The 21,383-nt window shown below is 35.9% G+C and overlaps 1 protein-coding gene across 2 annotated transcripts in view; it reads left to right on the top strand.

The window, feature by feature from the left end:
* The window catches only part of slc38a12 (solute carrier family 38 member 12), an 80,252-nt gene that overhangs the window by 51,825 nt on the left and 7,044 nt on the right, over positions 1-21,383 (top strand). Inside the window, exons 9-10 of one of the 2 annotated variants that reach the window (XM_087244178.1) lie at positions 4,794-4,887; positions 5,188-6,290. In XM_087244178.1, the coding sequence (XP_087100304.1) occupies positions 4,794-4,887; positions 5,188-5,192 (99 nt within the window). In that variant the 3' untranslated portion in view covers positions 5,193-6,290. Of the gene's footprint in view, positions 1-4,793; positions 4,888-5,187; positions 6,291-21,383 lie in introns of those variants that run through there. The other variant, XM_087244177.1, reaches the window with a different exon arrangement.

A 21,383-nucleotide genomic window follows, 5' to 3' on the forward strand; every position in this document is an offset into this window, starting at 1 on the left:
GTAATTTAATTACATCTCATGTAGGGCCCTGTGTTTAAAGTCCTTATTTAACATTTGAAATGGAAAAAGCACTCAGTGAATAGAATGAACATTTTTCCTCTACCATTCTTGAGTCCAAACCTTTTGTTGCTCTCTGTTTAACTTCTGCCATATTGTTTCATGGCCCATTCTAATCCTTTTAAGGAACGACACATGGATTTAGAATCTTTTGCTCTTTTGTCTTGTCCCTTTAGGATTTTAGCCGTTGTCAGCCTCTGTCAGCTCTTTTATCAGGACAGACATGCGGGCATCGTGATGGACTGCTATCTCACTCTCATCCTATCTGACTATACAAAACCAATGCACTTCTCGCCTCTTAAGATAAAGAATGAATGAGTCACGATGATTTACATTTCATTCTCTAATGAGAGACATCCATCAGTAATATGCAGTGCATTACTGTAAGTAGAATCATGGATGTATGCACTACTGGTGTAAAATTTGCGGTCAATAAGGTTTAATAATAAAATAAAATGTTTGTCACAGCCATATCACCCTGCAGCCCAAGACCGGTTACTCTCTGAAGCTAAGCAGGACTGAGCCTGGTTCAGTACCTGGATGGGAGAGCACATGGGAAAACTAGGTACTTTTGGAAGTAGTGTTAGTGAGGCCAGCAGGGGGTGCTCAACCTGCGGTACTCAACCTGCAGTCCTAATGCCCCAGTAAAAGTGAAGGGGACACTGTACTATCAGTGGGAATCGTCTTTTGGATGAGACATTGAACCGAGGTCCTAACTCTCTGTGGTCATTAAAAATCCCTCGGCACTTATTGTAAGGAGTAGGGGTGTAACCCTGATGTCCTGGCCAAATTTCCTTTCGGGCTACCAATCATGCCTATCTTCTGAATTGGCTCTATCACTGTCTCTCCACTGCACCAATAGCTGGTGTGTGGTGAGCGCATTGGTGCCGTTGTCCTGTGGCTGCCGTTGCATCCTCCAAGTGGATGGTGCACACTGGTGGTAGTGTGGAGTAGAGGTCTGCATTCCCGCTGTATCGCGGGAGCCGCATGACCCAATCAGATTTCTTGCTGCGTGGGAATACATTTCCGAATAAAACGTGGGAGCGTTTGGTAACTGGTGTAATTTTGAATGGGAGCGGGCGGTCTAACAATATCGCTCCCGACTCCTGAGCGAGTGAGCACACGTATATGCATGTGTGAATAAGAGAGCGTGATGCTGTGTTTAGCTTGTTTGTTTCTCTCTGCATGCGTGTGTGCGTTATCCTCCTCCGCCCGTTAGTGGGAACTGGTGCGGTAGGTAGAAAACGAAGCAGGTCGGGCAGCAGGACAACAAATGCTGAATCTAAGTGGGAGCGTTCGGGTTCAGACTAAAACCTGGCGGGAGCACAAAGAAAAACAAAAAAAAGCTGTTAAAACGGTGACACATAAGTTATTGTGACTTGGCAAAGCCTAGCATTATTTTTAGTCCATCACTGCGTAATAAATATTTATATTTGATATTATTTTTTCTATGTTTGTATCATTTTATTTTGTTTTACCTATTGAGCCTATGTACTTTTATGTTACTCTATCATGCTTTTCATATTTTTTTATATACACCCCTGGCATTGTTTTCTGTATGTCGTTTATGCATTAAGAAAAAAAAAGACATTTATAATGTTTTTTTAAAGGATCATATGACATGATATGAATTGAGTTAAACTCTATCTACTAAGAAAACTGCATTTTAAATGTAATAATATTTCACAATTTAGCTTTTTTTTCTCTTAAACCCATTTGATTAAACAAATGCAGCCTTGGTGAACAGAATAAGAAACTTTTGAGAGAAAAAACATCCATTGTCAACATTTTGACCAGTATTTTTAGTCTGGTATATGTATATTGAAGTCATCAAAATTTCAGTTTGCTTAATTTTATATCCCTTGTCCTAATTGTGATAAAACAATGGTGTGTGTGCGTGTGCGTGCGTGTATGTGTGTGTGTGTTTTTTTTTTTTTTCAGTCATGCAAGAAAATAAAACGTTTTTGTATTCTAGTGGTCTGAAAAACCAAATCACCATATGCAAAACAGTGAGTCAGAGCTTCTACAATGTACCAGAAGAGGACGGCTGAATCAGATTAGAGATTACTTAAAAAAAAAAAAAAAAAGTACCACTGTGGTAAACAAACACAGTCCGGAATATTAAAATGAATTTTAGACATATTTTTTTTTTTTAAGTGGAATTTAAAAATCACACCTAAAATTACAAATGCTGTTTCACATGTAGGAGATGTTATCCTCATTAGAGCAATTTTGTGTTATTTACGACTGATACCTCCACACGATCATTTAGCTATTTTGCATGGTCATGTACATCAGGAATGGGTTGCCCAGTTCTGAAGCTCTCTGTGAATATACCAAGTCTTTAATACACATATCAAAGTTCCTGGCACGTCTCTCATCAGCACTCAACCCCAGGCGTTTTATTACAAGTGGTTCCAGAACTCTGTCTTGTACACAGAAGCACATAAAAGCAATTATCATAAGCAAAGCCGTTTTTGCTAGACAGAATTCTATAGGATTGGAGCAGTCTACATGAAGTTCTGTGCACTCATGTCCATTGTATTGACTTCAGTTATTGCTAGAATAGGCATGTCTGCGGTCTATTAGTCTGACCACTTTGACTAGGTCAAATGAGAACAAACACTTTGAGTCAAGCTGTTTTCTTGACAAACTTTTGACTTTGATTTTAACCGTGACACCAAGGCTTGAACTTTTCCTATGGTGGCTAGTGGCTTTCCAAAGTTGCTAGCCACTTGCAATTTTCAAAATTGATTGGGAAATTGATTTACACAATATGAAGTTGACTGTTGACTGAATGAAAAAAACGATAAACATTGATATCAACTTTGTGAAGCTAAAGTGGAATTTATCTCTATATATCTGTCCATCCACTCATCCATCTTTTATCCATCCATCCATCCATCCATCCATCCATCCATCCATCCATCTTTTATTCATCCATCCATATTTTATTCATCCATCCATATTTTATTTATCCATCCATCCATCTATCTATCCATCCATCCATCCATCCATATTTTATTCATCCATCCATCCATCCATATTTTATTTATCTATCCATCCATCTATCCATCCATCCATATTTTATTCATCCATTTAAATTTAATTAATTCGTCCATATTTTAGTCATCCATCCATATTTTTTCATCCATCCATCCATATTTTATTTATCCATCCATCCATGTTTAATTAATCCATTAATTGTTTATTAATTCATCCATATTTTATTAATCCTTCCTCCATTTATATTTTATTCATCCATCCATATTTTTTAATCTGTCTACCATCCATATTTTATTCATCCATCCATCCATTCATCTATCTGTCCATATTTTTAATCTATCCACCCATTCAGTTTATTCATCCATCCATATTTTTAATCCATTCACCCATCCATATTTTATTCATCCATCCATCCATTGATCTATCCATATTTTTCATCCATCCACCCATCCATATTTTATCCTTTCATCCATCCATATTTTGTTCTAACATCCACCCATCTATATTTTATTCATCCATCCATATTTTATTCATCCATCCATCTTGTATTTTATTTATCCATCCATATTTTATTCATCCATCTATCCATATTTTTTCATCCATCTATTTATCCACTTTTTATTCATCCATCCATGCATCCATCTGTATTTTATTAATCCATCCATATTTTATCCATCCATCATCCATATTTAATTAATCCATTTATATTTTATTCATTCCTCCATTTTTTGTTAATCCACCCACCTGTCTATTTTATTCATCCGCCCACTTGTCCATATTTTATTCATCCATCCAACTATCCATTCGTCCATCCATCCATCTTTTATTCATCCATCCATCTATCCATCCGTCCTTTTATTTTATTTATCCATCCATCCATCTTTTATCCATCCATATTTTATTTATTTATCCATATATCTATCCATCCTTTATTCATCCATCCATCAATTCTTATTAGCCATCCATTCTTTAACATTTTATTCTTTCACACCCCCATCCATTCATCAGCATTACTTTGTCCATCCATCTGTCAGTATCATATTATTCGTCCATCCATTTCTCTTTCAGTTTTATTGTTTGTCCATGTCCATCCATCAGTATATCTTTTATTCATCCATTTGTTTATCAGTATCGTTTTATTTGCCCGTCTGTCTCTTCATCAGTATCATTTTATTAGCCGACCTGTCTGTCCATCAGTATTGTTTTATTCTTCCGTTTCTTCGTCAGTATCATTTTATTTGCTCGTCTGTCCGTTCATCAGTATCTTTCTATTCCCCCATCCTTCCATCCGTCCATCAGTATTCTTTTATTTATCTATCCATCCATCCATCTGTCCATCAGTATCATTTTATTCATCCAACTGTCCTTCGATCAGTATCATTTTATTCATCCATACATGTATCAGTATCATTTTATTCGCCCATCCAGCCGTCCATCTATTATTTTCGCCAAATCTTGGTGCTTCCCTAGTTAGATATTTGTTTAGTCGGTCCACTAAAATGCTTCTTTTACCCTTTTAAAAACCCAGAACCCTTTGTCTAGAACAATTCTTAATGTCAATCCCTGTTTAAAAAATTATGTAACCCATTAAATTGGCTATTGTTGTCTTTTTGCCCATTGATTAGAGAAGTTGGCCTTTCTACCTCTGGCAAAGTGGGTCATAATGTAAAGTCTGTCTACAACAAAACTGTTCCTTGTTTTCATTAACTTGTCTGTATTTTATTTTTCAGGCCATCTTCACATTGTTACTGGGACCCTTTACCTTTTTCAATGCTCAGAAGACCAAATACCTTCAGATCCTCACCTCATTAATGAGATGGATAGGTAAGCTCTGTCTTTCTTTGTATCTATTGATTTGATTGTATCTATTGTTCTTTATTTCTGTCTTTCTCTGTCTTTCTTTCTCTTTCTCGGTCTTTCTTTCTTCCTTCCTTCCTTCCTTCTTGCCTTCCTTCCTTCCTGCCTTCCTTCCTGCCTTCCTTCCTTCCTTACATCCTTCCTTCATTTCTTTCTTTCCCTTGCTTTTTTTTCTGTCTTTCATTTTGTTTTTATAATCAATTCACCTTATCTAGTTATCTCAAATGTGTGCCATCATGGTTAGCACATTGTTCCTCTTCTCTGCAGTGTAGCCCGAGTCTGTCCATCATAAATTCGTCCTGCTTCATGTCTCCGCCTTCTGTCTCCCTCATACTTCAGCCTGACAGCCTAGACGGGCCGTCTCAGGCGTGATTGGGCAGTCACTTACCAGACGACAGGCCCAAAATAAAACCGCACATCCTCATCTGCAGTTCAAATCACAGCCGCACTAAATCCAACATGCAAACTATGAATAACATGTAATGTTGGTGCACATATTAACAATGCGTGAAATAGAAATAAATTATAATCCATTTTTAAAAATGATCTTCGTCATATTGACTCGCAATGAATTATAATTGAGAGTCAGTGGAGGTTGGATATGTTTCCTAAAACAGATCACAAAAAATAGTTTTTGTAGCTTTCAGTAATGTTTGTAAAGAAGTGCTATGCAACATTGTGTAGCTATTACCCGAAAATAATGCATCAAGAAATGTGTAGACAGGCTTTGGAAATCTGCATCCATATTTCTGCCATCTGTTTTTAATGAATTTGGACATTTAAGGGCGCTATAACCTAAGGGGTGAAGTAGCTCATCCTGCTTGCTTCAGCAACATATAGTGCTGAATGCAGGTGATGAACTTCATAGCAGTGCTGTTATTTCTCAGACTGTTAATCTGGAAAGTATTCCTGCTCTATTAGTCAGTTGAATCAATATGGGCTCATTTGCACAGTGTATGTATTATGTATGATTCCACTGGATCGTTAAAGACATCACTGGTGTAGCTGGTCACCATTTGCTTTGTGTTGCAATTTTTTTGTTTCTGGGAGAAATATATCATTGGGGCCCTGGAGCAAAATGGCCATCTTTTTGTATGCGTGCTGCTCTTATCTTTTTCTGTTCCTACTTTTTTTTTTCTTCTCTATTCCAAACCTCAAGAGAGCTGAAGTAATTATTTGATAATGCATTCTCATTTTTAGCCTACAGTGTGATTTAGAGCCATTCAGATCTAGAATGAGGGTATCAGCGAGTCCTTAACGTATTAAAATGCTTTAAATTTATATTTTAGCTTTATGAGTGTAGAAATGATTGCATATCTGCCATAGTATAGAAGCTTGTTTTTTTTACCATTAAAAATACATTTAATACATTTTTGAGAATCTTATTTTGTTACCAATCCCTAAAATACTTTCGGTATCAACACAGATCACACTTGTTTCACTTTATATTTGTTATGATACTGGAATTCATTTATATTTACATTTTTTTTATTATTTACTTGTTTATTGCAGCATTTCCCACTTCTTAGATTTTACTTGGGTGGGTCGCCCTGGTACAGTGCATCCGGAAAGTATTCATAGCGCTTCACTTTTTCCAAACTTTTTTTTTTGTTGCAGCCTTATTCCAAAATTGATTAAATTTATTTCCTCAAAATTCTCCACACAATATCCCATAATAACATTAAAAAATGTGAAAAAAGTTAAGCGCTATGGATACTTTTTGGATGCACTGTATATTAACGGCCACCCAAGTATATTTGGTGACATTTTATTTATTTATTTTTTATTATCATTTTATTATTTTACCCTTTTTTTTTTTTTACATTTATTTATTTTTTCGTCCACTCAATAGCCAAACATCCGCTATCGAATAACTAGTGGAAAATCTTCTCTAGCCTTACACAGTTTCTACTTCTCGCTGTGTGTGCGTGGAATCTGACAAGACTCCACGGTCAACAATCTCACATGCTCGGCAGAGACCCAATGAGGCGTGCCATTTTGAGACTTAATGCATCCGGTTGGTTTTTCTAAATCCCCTAAATTGTCCGGGATTTGACTTTTGGTTTCGCTTTCTAAGCCGTCGTTAATTGTATGTGTTTTTGCATTGCATCTTTATTTTAGGCCTGATTTACTTTCGCTTGGCTTCGCAGCTGACAGCGAGTGCACAGTCGCAAGACTAAGAGAAACATTATAATAATTAATTCTTTGATCTAAACAATTCAGATAAATGTTTCTGTATACTCAGAGAGGACGGAATTACATCTAAACTAGCTGCAAAATATATGTACACTGTTAGAAATGGTTATTCAACTCTATCCGGCTACCACCGCAAATATATTTCAAACCTGTGGGAAGCACTGTATTGGTTTACCAAATTTAAATAATATATAAAGTATATAATTATCAATTATAAGATTACCCATCTGTCTATAAATATTTTCAACTGCTTCTCATACGAATTAAGATATAAAATCTATATTATATTTAGATATTCTACAAGAGTAGTTTACATTACAAACTGTTTTTCAGTCATTCTTATTAATCCTATAGGAAGAACCAAATTGATTTAAGGCAAAACATAAAACAGGCCCTAATTGTAAGTCGGAGGAAAAAAAACAGACAGACAGAAGATATTTAGCAATAATCAAAGGTTGTAGTTCATTTTCTGTAATTATCATAATATAAATACTCTCAGTTTCTAATTAGTTTAGCAATTATCTCATTCTATCAGTTAATGAAACAGATGTCAGAAGTCAGATGAAAGACTTGCCACAGATTAAAGCATGCACTGGTATTTATCCAATGAGGTGGAAATCAGGTAGAGAAAGCACCCTGTCTCTTATAAAGCGTGTTTAGTTTGCTGTAAATTTCAGCAGAGATGTTATTATGGCCAACATTTGCATTGAATATAAAGTGCCTTTTTATTCTGTAAGCAGTCTTGAATGACAAGAAAAAATAGTGTTTATTTATTGCACTGTTCCCTGGAATACTTGATTCTGATTGGCAGTCGCTTTGAAAGCTGATTTACCACATACTGGTGCTACTTTCATGTTCTTTAATTTAACTCCATTGCCTCTTTTAACCCTTTTAAAACAATAATTGGATCTCAAATCAATACTTATGCATTCAATTCATTTGGTAGAGTGGTAGTAATAGCAGTTATAATATACAGTCAGGTACTCATTATCGTAAAACAGGGGTGTCCAAACTAGAGGGCCGGTGTCCTGCATAGTTTAGCTGCAACTTCCTTCAACACACTTGCCTGGTGTTTTTCTAGTATAGCTTGATCAGCTTGTTCAGGTGTGTTTGATTGGGGTTAGAACTAAAATATGCAGTAATAAAATTTTATTTTATTATTGAAATGATTTCATTATTTATTATTGATTTTTATATAATAACTTAATTAAATTATTTATTTAGTAATTAACAAAGCTATATTCGGCATGATCAAGCTCTGAATGTAACATTAAAATGCCAGATTGTAAGGAGCAATTATAAAGACTTCTAATTCTAAAAGGAAATGTTTGTTTGTAAAGTTTAAATAAAAATGTCTTGAAAGCAAAAATGTTTATATAAACTTATTAGAACGGCTTTTAGTTCAGAGCCTCAGAGGACAAGCTTTAAAACATAGTTCTACCATCGTGATTACCGCCGTGATCTAATTCAAATAAATAGTTAAAATATTGGTGTCTGGGATGCAGCTAGTTTAGAGACTAAAGTGAACATAGCTTATGAAAGATTTACAGTTCACTATAATGTGTGATAGGACTAAACAGTGGTCCTAAATTGCTTCTAAAAGAGCGTATTCTCAAATCAAATGACTGTACAGGCTTGGACCCAGAAAAAGTACTTCTTTTGTCACAAGTTAAAGGGTTAGTTCATGCAAAAAATGACACTTTTGTTATTTACTAGACCCCATTTTTGTTATTTATAGACCTCATAAAACAAAAATAACCACTTTATTCAACAATTTCTTCTTCTCAGTGTCAGTATAGGGTGCACATTCATGAGAGCATTAAGTTATTTATGCTGAAAAGCCTTAGAGGACAAGCTTTAAAACATAGTTCTACCTACGTGATTAACGTCATAGATTACCGTTGTGATCTAATTTGAATAAATAGTTAAAATATTGGTGTCTGGGATGCAGCTAGTTCACAGACTGAAGTGAACATCATAGCTTATGAAAGATTTACAGTTCACTGTATTGTGTGATAGGATAAAACAGTGGTCCTAAACTGCTTCTAAAAGAGAATATTCTCAAATCAAATGACTGTAGAGGCTTGGACCCAGAAACCGTACTTCTTTTGTCACAAACGAAAGGGTTAGTTCATGCAAAAAATTAAATAGTTATTTATTAGACGCCATATACCCCATAAAACAAAATAACCACTTTATTCAACAATTTCTTCTCTCCTGTGTCAGTATAGGGTGCACATTCATGAGAGCACTGTGTTCTTTATGTGTGTCATGCTCGTTCACCTGCTGATGCATACCCCGGATGCTCTTGTGCCTTGTGTATCGATCATGGGACATCTTGCTTGACACACACCACACAGTGCTCATGAATATACTGACGCAGAGGAGAATAAACTGTTGAATTAAGTTGTTTTTGTTTTACATGCACACAAGTATTTTCATAGCTTGATAATAATGCATTTGAGCCACTGAATGCATATGGTCTGTTTTGAGGATCTACCAGTCAAGAACTTTGCTGTCTATGGAGGATGAGGGAGCTCTCCAATTAAATCTAAATTGAATTAATTTGTATTTCAAAGCTAAATGAAGGTCTCAGGGGATTGCAACCTCTTGAGCAGGGGTCTCAAACTCGAGGCCCTCAGTGCAATATTTTGTGGCCCGCGCCGACCGCTGTACTCTGACAGAATCAGCGGAGCGGGGAGAGAGAGCGCTCCCCGCTCCGCTGATTCTATCCGTACACAGCGCGCTTGTCACTCAATGCGCGTTGTCGCGCGCGTTCTGATCAGCTGTGTTGTCGCGTGCGTACTCAAGAGCGGTGTTATTGCGCGCCTACTGAAGGGCGGGACCAAGGGTGTGTCGCGTCGCGGGGGCACTTTTGATCATTTTGGAAGGGCACTTTCTATGCAAGACTAAAAAGGGCATGTGCTCTGCACAGGTTGAGCCCTATGTGTGCACGTGCCTGCCCTTCATCTTATATATATTATCAGCCTGATCTCACGAGAAAACGTAAGTATTACGTTTTGCCAGTTTAGTGGCTAATTCGTACGAATTCGTACGAGTTCAGTCGTACGAAATGGTACGATTTTTAAAAGGAGGCGTGGCACCTAACCCCACCCCTAACCCCAACCGTCATTGGGGGATAAGCAAATCGTACTAAATTGTACGAATTAGATCGTATGAATTCATACGAATTAGCCACTAAATGAAAAAGTTACGAATTGCCGTGAGATTGTGTTGATATTATAGGTAGATACAGACTGGTACAGACTGATGTGACTGGAGTGGGGTGGGGGTGTTTCATTTATACATATATACGCCTTTTTTTTAGGTGATGGAATGGAAGTTTTGAGTGAGTTCCCCCACTTTTTTCCCTAGGACTTCAATAAGTCAAAGTACTGGTCTAGACTTAATGATGATCATCTTCAAGCCATACTGAGGGTCTCAACTGCTTCCGCTCTAAAGCCAAATGTGGTTCAGATTTGTGAGAAGAAGCGCTGTCAAGTCTCTGGCAGCAAGAAGTATGCAAAAGATGCCATGTTCAGAAGAACTGTTCATAATCTTCACTCAATGTTCTATTAATGTTCAGGACACTTCATGTTCAGAAGAAATAATTAAAACTGTTAATAATGACATTTGAGGACTTTTTTTTTGTGAAATCCCTTATGCGGCCCAGCCTCACCCAGACTTTGCCTCCTGCGGCCCCCAGGTAAATTGAGTTTGAGACCCCTGCTCTTGAGGGTGAATGATAAAGTAATATATACATTTGAAGTGAATTCAACCTTTAACAATAAGACTCACATATATTGACTTATATTAGAGCAGCCCTCCTCCTTTGTGTTTGAATATGAAACGCACATTCTTCTCATGCTGATTTGTCAAAGGCTTGACGAGTCGCTTAATTCTTTTCCTCTTTCCATTCGCTCTTTCCAGTCTTCTGCTTTTTTCCCATGATCCTCTCAGCTCTCAGTCATTACTCACAGCAGACAGCAGGACAAGCAGGCACGTCCCTTGTGTGCCTCCGCTCACCCATAATGCACAGAAGGAGAGACCGTGCCTGCTCCTGTGTCAAATGAGATGTGGTAAGTAGGGTTCGGTTCAGTTGGCGCCAAGGGAGCCACTTTGTGTTTTAGCTTCAATGCCATCAACCGCCAGCACGTCGTCGCTCTGCTGAACCTTACGCACCAAAAAAAGCGGAGCTCAGTTATTACGCGGCCTCATACTTGAGATATTATTATTATTATTGTTGCAAGTCATTACTTGTCTGTGTGCAGATATAAAACCTCAGAATCCATGGACTCCCCGTAGCCCTTTATAGTCACTTGTATGAAATGCATGAAGCCGCTTGTTTACCAGAAACAAAGATGTGTGCGTCTTGTATGCAAAGCTTGTATGGAAAGCTGGCATGCATTATTTAAAGGCGGTTTTATTGCGGGGGTAATTTAAATGGGAAGGATCACCTCTCCTCAGCACTGAAGTAGAGAGCATTTATCAGCGTTTGACACAGAGAGTGAAATGAGTCAGTGAGGTTGCCGCTTTAATTCATATTTAGTGTGAACGTTGAGGAACGGACAAAGAGCGTGTGATTACTCACTGGAGATTAATGACTTCAGGTTGCATCGCTGAGGTGGGATACAGATTGTTTCTCGGAGAATGTATTACTGTTAATGGTGCTAGAACAAGGTTCTCAAGATGGGGAAAAAAGAATAAATCTTGGTCTGGTTGAAAATCAAATTACACCGATATACACATGTACCTTTTACACAAGGATATGTTATCCATAGCTATAGCTCTATCCAAAGATGTTGAAATTATGTGCAAAACTGAAATATCGCATAAAAGATTTGCGAATAATGCTGCATTTCCATCCATTGAGTCAAATAGAATAAATTCGTCACTTTCTAATAAACTGGCACCAGATATCAAAAAGAAAAACTGAATTCGCTAAGGTAGAAGAAGCTGCGTAAATATTTTTTTAACGTAATCAATTACTTGCACCTCAGAAGACAAGATGCAATAAATGTGGTGAATTTTAGAGATGCTCTTTGTGAGATGCTCTTTGGGAGCAGAGACACTCATGATACATCTAGAGGTAATAATAATACTGAACCGCTGAGGTGACTGTCAGCCTTCTGTTTTAATGCTGTTTTTATCATCACATGATCTCTTGTAACAAAATCACATGACTTTTTTTTTTTTTTTTTTTTTTTACTGGAGTTTATTCAGTAACAGTGTTTCCATTGCAGTTTGTGTATTTATTCCTATTGAATAAAGTTTATCCTACTCAGTTGTGCGCATCATTTTCTTTATGCGTATTTTTTAAATTTATGCGCATCTTGGTGTTTTTTTTATTCAGTTTTTTTTTTTTATGAGATATTCCAAAATGCACAAAAAAATAGGTGGATGGAAGCATAGCTAGTAATTTTATACTGTTGTCCTCTTTATTAATTGTTTGAATTAGTTTTCATTTTAAATGTTTAGTAGTTTTGATGTGTGCGTTTGTTTCTTTCAAATTGTCTATATCAGTGGTTCTCAACTGGTTGTGACCTATTTTAAATTGAAAGAATATAACTAAAACTGATGAGGGAACATTAAAGAAATAGTTCAACCAAAAGTACAAATTCATTGTTTACTCACCTTCCACTTGACTATTTGACCTATGTTGAACACAAAATAACTTTTTTTTTTGTTTTAAGTTGGAAAGTTGTAACCGTTGACTTCCACACTACTTGTTTTTTCTATATCAACGTCAGTGTTTACCAAGTTTCAGCTTTTTTTTTTTTAATATCTTCACTTGTTCAACAGAAAAAAGAAACACATTACGGGTTGGAACCACTTAAGAGAGAGTAAATAGTTTGTAAAACTGTCCCTTTAAATGTCAGGCCCAATCTATTTTTTGTTGATTTACTAAAATTAGTAAAGTGGTTTGAGCAAGCACAGTTGTTTACATTAGGTTGCATGCTGGTAATTTATTTAGCTTTTCATTTACAAGGAGATGATGTACAGTGTGCGCTGCCACATTTGTGTGTGCAATTCAAGAGAACAGCATAACATCTTGTTTGAGAGACAATTTGAGAGACATTTTATTTCTTAAACTACAGAAAATATATACTGTCATGTGCCGCCTCCTCGCTTGATTTGGTACGTTCTGCATTTCTCTCATTGAAAATGAACTACACACAACTGTATTCTTACATTTTCTTACAGACATGTACCACACCTGACTGAGGTGTCAACAAATTTCACTAACATCTTTCAAAATAAAAGTTGTGCATCACAAAAATAATTAAAGTTTTTGGCTGCCCACTTTTGTGTCACAACAAAATTGAGAACCACCGCTCTGTATAGTTTTTGTTGAATTTTAATTAGTTAATTTTAATTCTGCATCAAGTGAAGTTTAAATGAACCTGAGAAATGTTTAATTTGTCTGAAAGAGAACAAGAGTTTCTACGTTATTTTATTTTACTTGAGACTCTTATAACTTGCAACAGTCTTTAGTGTGTAATTGTGTTATTTGGTCTTGGTCTGCAAAGTTACAAAATACAAAGTCCTCTCTAAAGGGAGTTATTCTCTTTATCTGTAAACACTGTTTCTGACCTCACTTAAACTCCTTGACTGTAGCCTCGAGAACACACACATCTCAATGTCCTGAATTTAAGTAAAATACAAGGCACAAGCTGTAAGGCACAGCATCTTTATTGAAGCTGGCAAAGAAAAAGAGGAATAGGTGTAAAGAGAGAGATGTGTTTTGCTTCCATTCAAAAAAGAGGCATTTACTGCATAGTATAATAATAATGGGACCCCTTTAACTTTTATTTCAACACAAATAGTTTTGTTTTATGGTTATGTTTTTGGTAGCTATAATAGCTCTGCTGTTTCACTCAAGTTGCTTTTAAAACATAAATATATTATAAGGAAATGTGCATATACAATAAAAACAAAGTGCAAAGAATCCAGTGTAGATTTAAAGGCCCAATGCCTGGTCGGAATGTTTTACACCTTTGAGTACCACCAAATTAATGTCCTTGCTTTTTTGGATAATAATAATAATGCCATAGGTTTATTGGTTAATTTTAATTATCAAAATAAGTTTTAACTGTGCAGTTTAGTTAGCGGAACTGTTCATCCAGCATCATTACTGCTCTTCATTTTGTTACATTGCTAAAAAAATTATCTTGTTGGGTAGCAAGACCTTATATTATCGATATTACTTTGATATTGTTCTTGTAATGCATTTATGTAATTATTTCAAGCTAGTCACATTCGTTGAATATGAAATCATACATCAATGCACATCGATTAATGAAAGTAGAGAACTCTCAGTTGATGCTTATTTAACTGCGATCAAAGTTATTTATAGACTAGAAATGTGGTGTTTTGTAATAAATCATGACCCAGATCTTGAAATAAGATTTAGAGTAGGGTTTCTTTGTTTTTATTTAGGCTTTTACTGAATTGGAGTAGTTGCAAAGTTATTTTTTAATAAATAAAAACTTTTTTTAAGCCAGGCAATTGTGCTCTGGCTGAAACCTTAAAATTATATAATAATAATTTTAAAAATAACGTTTCATGCTACATAACTGTTTGGATTATAATAATCTGATTATAATAATCAAAAATTGCCCATTTACTTAGGGGGGCAGGGAGTGAAAGGGGATTTTGTTTCAGCTCAAGATGCTTTCTTGGTGCTTCCTAGAAAAAGACCATTTTGAACCCTGTATACAGTCTTTCTTGGTTGACAATCTTTCAGTCCACTCCTATGCAGGCCTCTAGTTTCTGTCTTCGTTGAGACGTCAGTCCCACACTTGGCCAAGTCATTCAGTAGTGTCTTGGCGGTTGTTCTTAGGTTTTTAGAAACCTCTCTCACTAGTTTTCTTTCCAAGGTTTTGGAAATATTTCAATTGCTACCTCTGCCAGTTATGTTACCCATTGTGTGGACCTCATTAGACTTCTTGATAATGCTTCTCACGGCACTTCTTGACACTTGAAAATGCTTTGATGAACATGTCCTCCTCCTTTGTGAGCCTTAACAATTCTTTTTCTCAAGTCTGAACTAATTTCTTTTGTCTTTGCCATGATGACAGAATGTATTATTGTACTATTTGTTTTTTCAAGACACCAGTATTAAGCTTTAAGTGCAGTTTAAAGGCTTAACTAGGTTAGTTAAACTAGGCGAGTTAGGGTAATTACTCATGTAATTGAACCGCAGTAGTTTTTTCTGAAACCAATCAAACATATAATTACCTAAGGGGGCTAATAATATTGACCTTAGCAGTTTTTACTTATATATATATATAAACTTTTCCAGAAGAAAAATAGGAAATTGGAAGTAGGAAATGCTCCTAAAAAATTTCCTTGCTCTGTTCACTTATATTTTAAAAAGATTAAACATTCCTAAGGAGGGCTAATATTTTGACTTCAACTGTATATTGGATGTAAATTAAAAATCTTGCATCTAATCTTGAAAGTAAGGGAATAGTAGTCAGGGATGAAAGTTCAGTAATCAAAAAAAAAAAGGTTGGAAAAAAATATTTATATATTATAGCTATCATCCTCCTTCAGATTAACAGCGAACAACATAGCTGCTATAAGGAGACAGCTTTTTAAATGTTGAAGGGGAAGCCCTTAAAATTGCATTTGGATTTTATGGTGCTTTTATAGGTCAGAAACCCTGTAAAAGGTGTTGGCTGTGGGATATCCTGCAGTGTAGTCTCAAGGTGTTCTGAAATATAGCTGTGCCTTAATGAATACCGCAGGCAGGGGTTCAGCTCATAGAACCTGAAAATTGCTCCTGAGGAAAATGCATCGGCGTCTCTCATTTAGCAAGGCCTGCGATATGGACAAGCTACAAACTACCATTCGCTACTTTCCTTAACAGACCATAAAACCACTCGCTCATTTGCTTGAAAATTTCAGAGGATCATCAAGTGATGTCAAATGGCTTGGTTGGTCTAAAGTGTGGATGACTTGCTTTAGCTGCGGTAAAATAGATGTCTTAAATTTTGAGCTCTCTTAAGCCCTGTTATGTATTGATATTCGCATTTGCCTCCCTAATGAGGTTCTGTTTAAACTTTAATTACTTTAATAATTAGGTGCAGGATAAAGTTTAGGTATTAAGGGAGATTTGTGTACACTGTATATTCAACCCCTGCTACTTGAGTTTTTTTCACTAAATTAAAAGAAACATATTGACAAAGAATGTCAAAAAATCAATTTATGTGGATTTCAAAGTAACAGTTTTAATAGTACAGAATATATTCTGGGAACCAGAAAGACTGTCTAAGGGTTCTTTCACACCTGTGAATCGATTCAGTTGTTCCGAAACAGAGATTAAAATTGTTACATTGTTGCTCTTTGCTCTTGGAGCGGTTCGCTTTCACACTGCAAAGTTTCTAATCGGACCAAAAGAGCTAAAACAAGTCACGTGCGAGTAAACTCTCCTTAAATTGGTCAGAGTGTCAGAGTTTATTTTGCAGCGTCCCGCTCAGCTGTCAGGAGAGGTGGTGGTTTGGTGGTGATTGACAGGGTGCGCGCGCGTGACGTGTCTGAGGAGAGACACGGTAGGGACGGGTGAGAAGGGTGCGCGACGATGCCTATTTGAAGACTGGGAGAGAGACGCGAGATTACCGGGAGATCATCACTCGTTTGCGGGCATCCGGAGACTCGCGAAACTTCCCGCCCTAATCATAATTCTCTCTTCATATAGCCGTAAGCCTATTACATATCCATAAAACACTGTGATATAACTGCGCTCGGATCGGATCGCTTTCTCACTGCAATCGAACCGCTCCAGGGTTCGTTTCAATCGAGCCGAGACCACCTCATTCAAGCGATCTCGGAGCGATTACTTTGGCGCGGAACAGAGCGCGATTGCCCTGTTCACATATGCCAATCGAACCGCACTAACTGGGCAAACGAGATACGTTCCGAAACAAAAGTGTAGGTGTGAAAGCACCCTTAATTGTGTCTTTGAGCAAGACATTAGATTGCTCCGATTACTCTGATTTTGCTTATTTGCTTATTTGTGTCTCTCTTAAGTACGGCATTCTTATGAATTTTTTATTTTTTTTATTTCCACCAAAACAAGCACAATGCTTACCTGGTGGATTGACATACTGCATGAGGGTTATTGTGGAAAATTGATAAAGTAATTTATGCATTCACCTGCTTTAGTTTTGCAGTGTGTATTTATCTGCTGTAATTAGGGCTAATAATGGGTGAAAAAAGGTTATGCAGCACACTGGTTTTATCCTCCAGCTGTTGTCACTGTGCTATGAAACCCATTCATTTCAATGGCTTATGACACACAAGGGCAGTTTGTTGCTGTACTAAGCAGCATCCATGGTCAAAGATCAAAGTATCTCAATATTTCGCTCTGTAGATATTTCACTCATGTACTTGTATGCTAATGTAGGCTATTGCATGATTTGCACATGCTCACCATTAAAAAAAGCTAAGTCTGCTCAAATAATGCATCAACAGGACATTTCTATGCAGTATATTTGTTTCTGCTGATTGCAATAGTTCTATTGTGCTGTCATACTTGTGACTCATTCACTGTAAGTAATTGTTTTTGGTTGGTAGCTTGGTTTGGCTTTGTTTACTTTTGTTTGTTTTTGTTTTGCTTTTGTGTTTTGTTTCGTTTAGTTTGGTTATGTTTGGTTTTCTTTAATGTAGTTTGGTTACTTTTGATTTTGTTTCCTTTAGTTTTGCTTTTTATTTGGTTTGGTTTTGCTTTTGTGTTTATTTTTGTTTGTTTGTTATGGTTTTGTTTTGTTTAATTTAGTTTGGTTACTTTTAGTTTTTTGTTTCATTCAGTTTGTTTACTTTTGGTTTGGTTTAATTTAGTTTGGATTCTTTTTGTTTTGTTTTGGTTTGGTTTTGCTTTGTTTCATTTACTTTTGTTTGGTTTGTTATTTAGTTTGTTTTTATGTTGGATTTTTTTTTATGTTTTTTTATTGGTTAGGTTTATTTTTTATTTTTTTTGTATGGATTTGGTTTAATTTTGTTTATTGTTTTTGGTTTCGTTTTATTTTTTATTTTGGTTTGTTTCTCTTGGTTTTGTGTTTTGTCTTTGAGTAATATTTTAAAACTACATACAGCTTTTTAAGTAAACAGTTAATAAGTATGTAAATAATCAGAGGCTATAAAAACTTAGTCATCAAAATAAATATGCTCATTATCGCAATGTACTCAGGTTACTAGAAGCATTTTAAACTCTTGATTTGACTTGATTAAATTTTTTACGTTTGTACTCTTTTCTAAATTGTTATTGTATTCTAATAAATCACTACAAATTGATCCAGTCATTGCTTTAATAGTGATACTATTCATACCATTCAAAATTCAGTAAGATATTTTAATTTTGAAATTCTCAAATAAGCCTCTTCAACAATTTTGTACGTATTTGATCACAAAAATGAGAAAAGAAAAGAACTGTTTTCCATTTATAATGTAATTTAAAGTGACATTTATTCCTATTATTCAGCATCATTAATAGCAATGGATGCATATTTTTTCATGATTCTTTTACATGCAAGGTTATTGATTCAGGGACATTTACTACTTGACAATCAACATAACCGCATGCTGCTTTTGATAGCTAAATAACAAAATTTATGGATGATGATTGATCTTTTCCCAGACGTCTGCCTAATGTACTTTGCAGGCATCATTCTCTATACACTTGATGGTCACGTGACTCAACACCTCATGGGTGTCTTGTTAATGAATAGTGTCCTTCAAAACCCAACATGCAGTCCTTTAGGCAAACTGTTGCAATTAAAGTCTTTTTTTTATTATAATGCCATGATATGTTTGCTTCACTGTGTAAATTTATTTGGTCTTTTTTTGTTGGTGTCCTCTTTGTCTACCTGTGTGGCGTCTTCTGTCAGATACAAATATATCATGATGAATAAGACTTGAAGACACAGATACCAGTGGCATTTTCTATGGCCATCAGCGTTTACACTGAGGGAATTTATAGCGGGTGATGAATCGCTGTGCCGTATGTGCCGGGATGCAATCAAATCTCATCCCTAAACAACAAAAGGCCTCCGTGCTGAAGGTTAAGCGTCTATACAATGACTTCAGTTGTGCCGTGATACGTCAAGAGTATTTGAATTAAGTGTGCCCTTGATATTTTTTTTACCACATTCTTTCGGTGCATTGACTTTTGTATTTTTCTTTCGTCATGAGTAGGAGTCATGCATCTTGAATCTGACTACAACCCATCCATGCTTGCATCCACTCCGATTGGTTCATCGCTTACATTTTTCTCAAGCGATTTGCTGTTCCATCATTGTGTCCTCTAGTTGATCTCTTGCCGATCCGTTTTGCTATATTAAGCATGTTGTGCAATGAAGGTTATCCGTTAATGCAGTTGTTGCACTTTTTGGCTTTGTGTTCTAATTTGACTGTATTTGATTTAGCTTAGTGGTTCCCAAACTTTTTTCTGGAGACTTCTATTAACACTAAACATCCTTAAAGATCTATAGATTAATAGCAAGAGCAGTTAATCCATATTTAGTTGTTGCCACCTTTTAAATATATAAGTATAACAGCTCTAAAATTCAGCTAAAGTTAAAAAGGTAAAATTGCATTGAACCATCCTCTTCTAAATACACTTTCTGACATTGGATGGTGCTTCTAACAAAGCTGAAATGCTGTTTCCCTCATAACTACTTTGCACAAAATCTACTATATTAGTATATAAAATGATGGAAAAGGGAAATCGACACTTGTCCCAAGACAGTCAGTTCCATTCCATTGTACATTTATTAACTCATTCATAAATCAATTAATGTAGTTCCTCTTAGCACTCAGTTTAAAATCTCTCACTGCCTTCCTTCATATTTTCACACAAGCCAAACTCAATATGGGACTCACTCTGATTAATGCTGGGCAGAATTGACAGAGTTTTTACGAATCGCTGTTATTAAATATGCATTTAAGGATTGTTAAAACAGTAACTGTTGAGAATTTGTTTATTACCAAACCTTTATCCAACCCTCAAATTAGATTGTGTTCGTTGACCCCTAATTTTTTGTTGGTGGGGTTTGCAACTTCCTGGTTTAACTTTAGCTGATGTGTCTGTCATTGTAGTGTACATCCTCAGCTTGACAGATTTCCAATATCATACTGTATCGTATAATATATAAAAAAAATTTATACAAAATTTAAGGGACAGTTCCCCAAAAATGTACACTCAAATAATTTTTAATATATAATAACTCCTTATATATTAAATATGAATAACTCCTTATTTGCTAAATCAACACAATTTTAGATTTTTTTTCAAGGACAATTTAGTTGTTTTATGTTAGATCCAATTAAATTAACTTAGTTGATTTGTGTTTGGACAACACAAAGGAATTTTGCGGGACCCAGAATTGTGTTACAGCGTGCTCTCCATCTGGACATTAAAAAAAGTCAGAGCCCCTAGTTTTTCACGATTCCTCGATGGCTGAATCCAATGCAAAATCAACAAAGTGTTTTTCCACCTGTGCAGTAAGCAGACGTGGGTAAAGCACGAGTGATTTACATGTGTAATCAATGCAAAGATTGGATTAGACATCCAGTGGCAAGAAATGGCCGTTTTATGCATTTGACTCACTTCAGACCGCAAAGGAAAGTGAGCAAATCTAGAGCAAACATCTAACAAACGGAGCAATGAAAGAGACAGAAAAGCAAGCAGCATACAATGATGGAGGTCGGTTAAAGAATGACGGCCGTGGGATATGACCGTATTGAAGGAGATTATTTGTTCTTTACCTAAGGCTGGTATTATGATGTGTGTAAAATCAATAGATGTTTTTGTATACCTTTTTTTCTGCAGTTAACAAGAGAAAACGCTTCCCTTCTATTGATGCGTTTTACGACAATTTAAATTTTTGGTCTATTAAGGTAGGGGAAGCCTTAATGCATGTCTAGAGTGAGGTACATGATGTCAGATGCTCCAGGGAGTGAAATCTGAAAGTAAGATCCTGGATAAAAATGAGAGTTATACAACCTTTCCTTGGTTTAATCCCTATCATTTTAGATCTTGTCTTGACAAGACCAAAATAAAGAAGCTTTATTTTTATGACATGTGTTATTGTCATTATGTCAGATTGCACACCTAAAATAGTAGGTTACCTGATATGTTAAATAAAAATATATAATTTTTATTTTTTTGCAAAATTTTCTGCAAATTTCTGGGATTTACCAGCACAAAATCAGTGATTTTTATCACAAAAAAATAATGAAAAACTAGGGGGTCTGATAAGCGA

The sequence above is a fragment of the Danio rerio genome, chromosome 3, assembly GCF_052040795.2.
Source record: "Danio rerio strain M-AB ecotype USA chromosome 3, GRCz13ab, whole genome shotgun sequence".
NCBI classification, from domain to species: domain Eukaryota; kingdom Metazoa; phylum Chordata; class Actinopteri; order Cypriniformes; family Danionidae; genus Danio; species Danio rerio.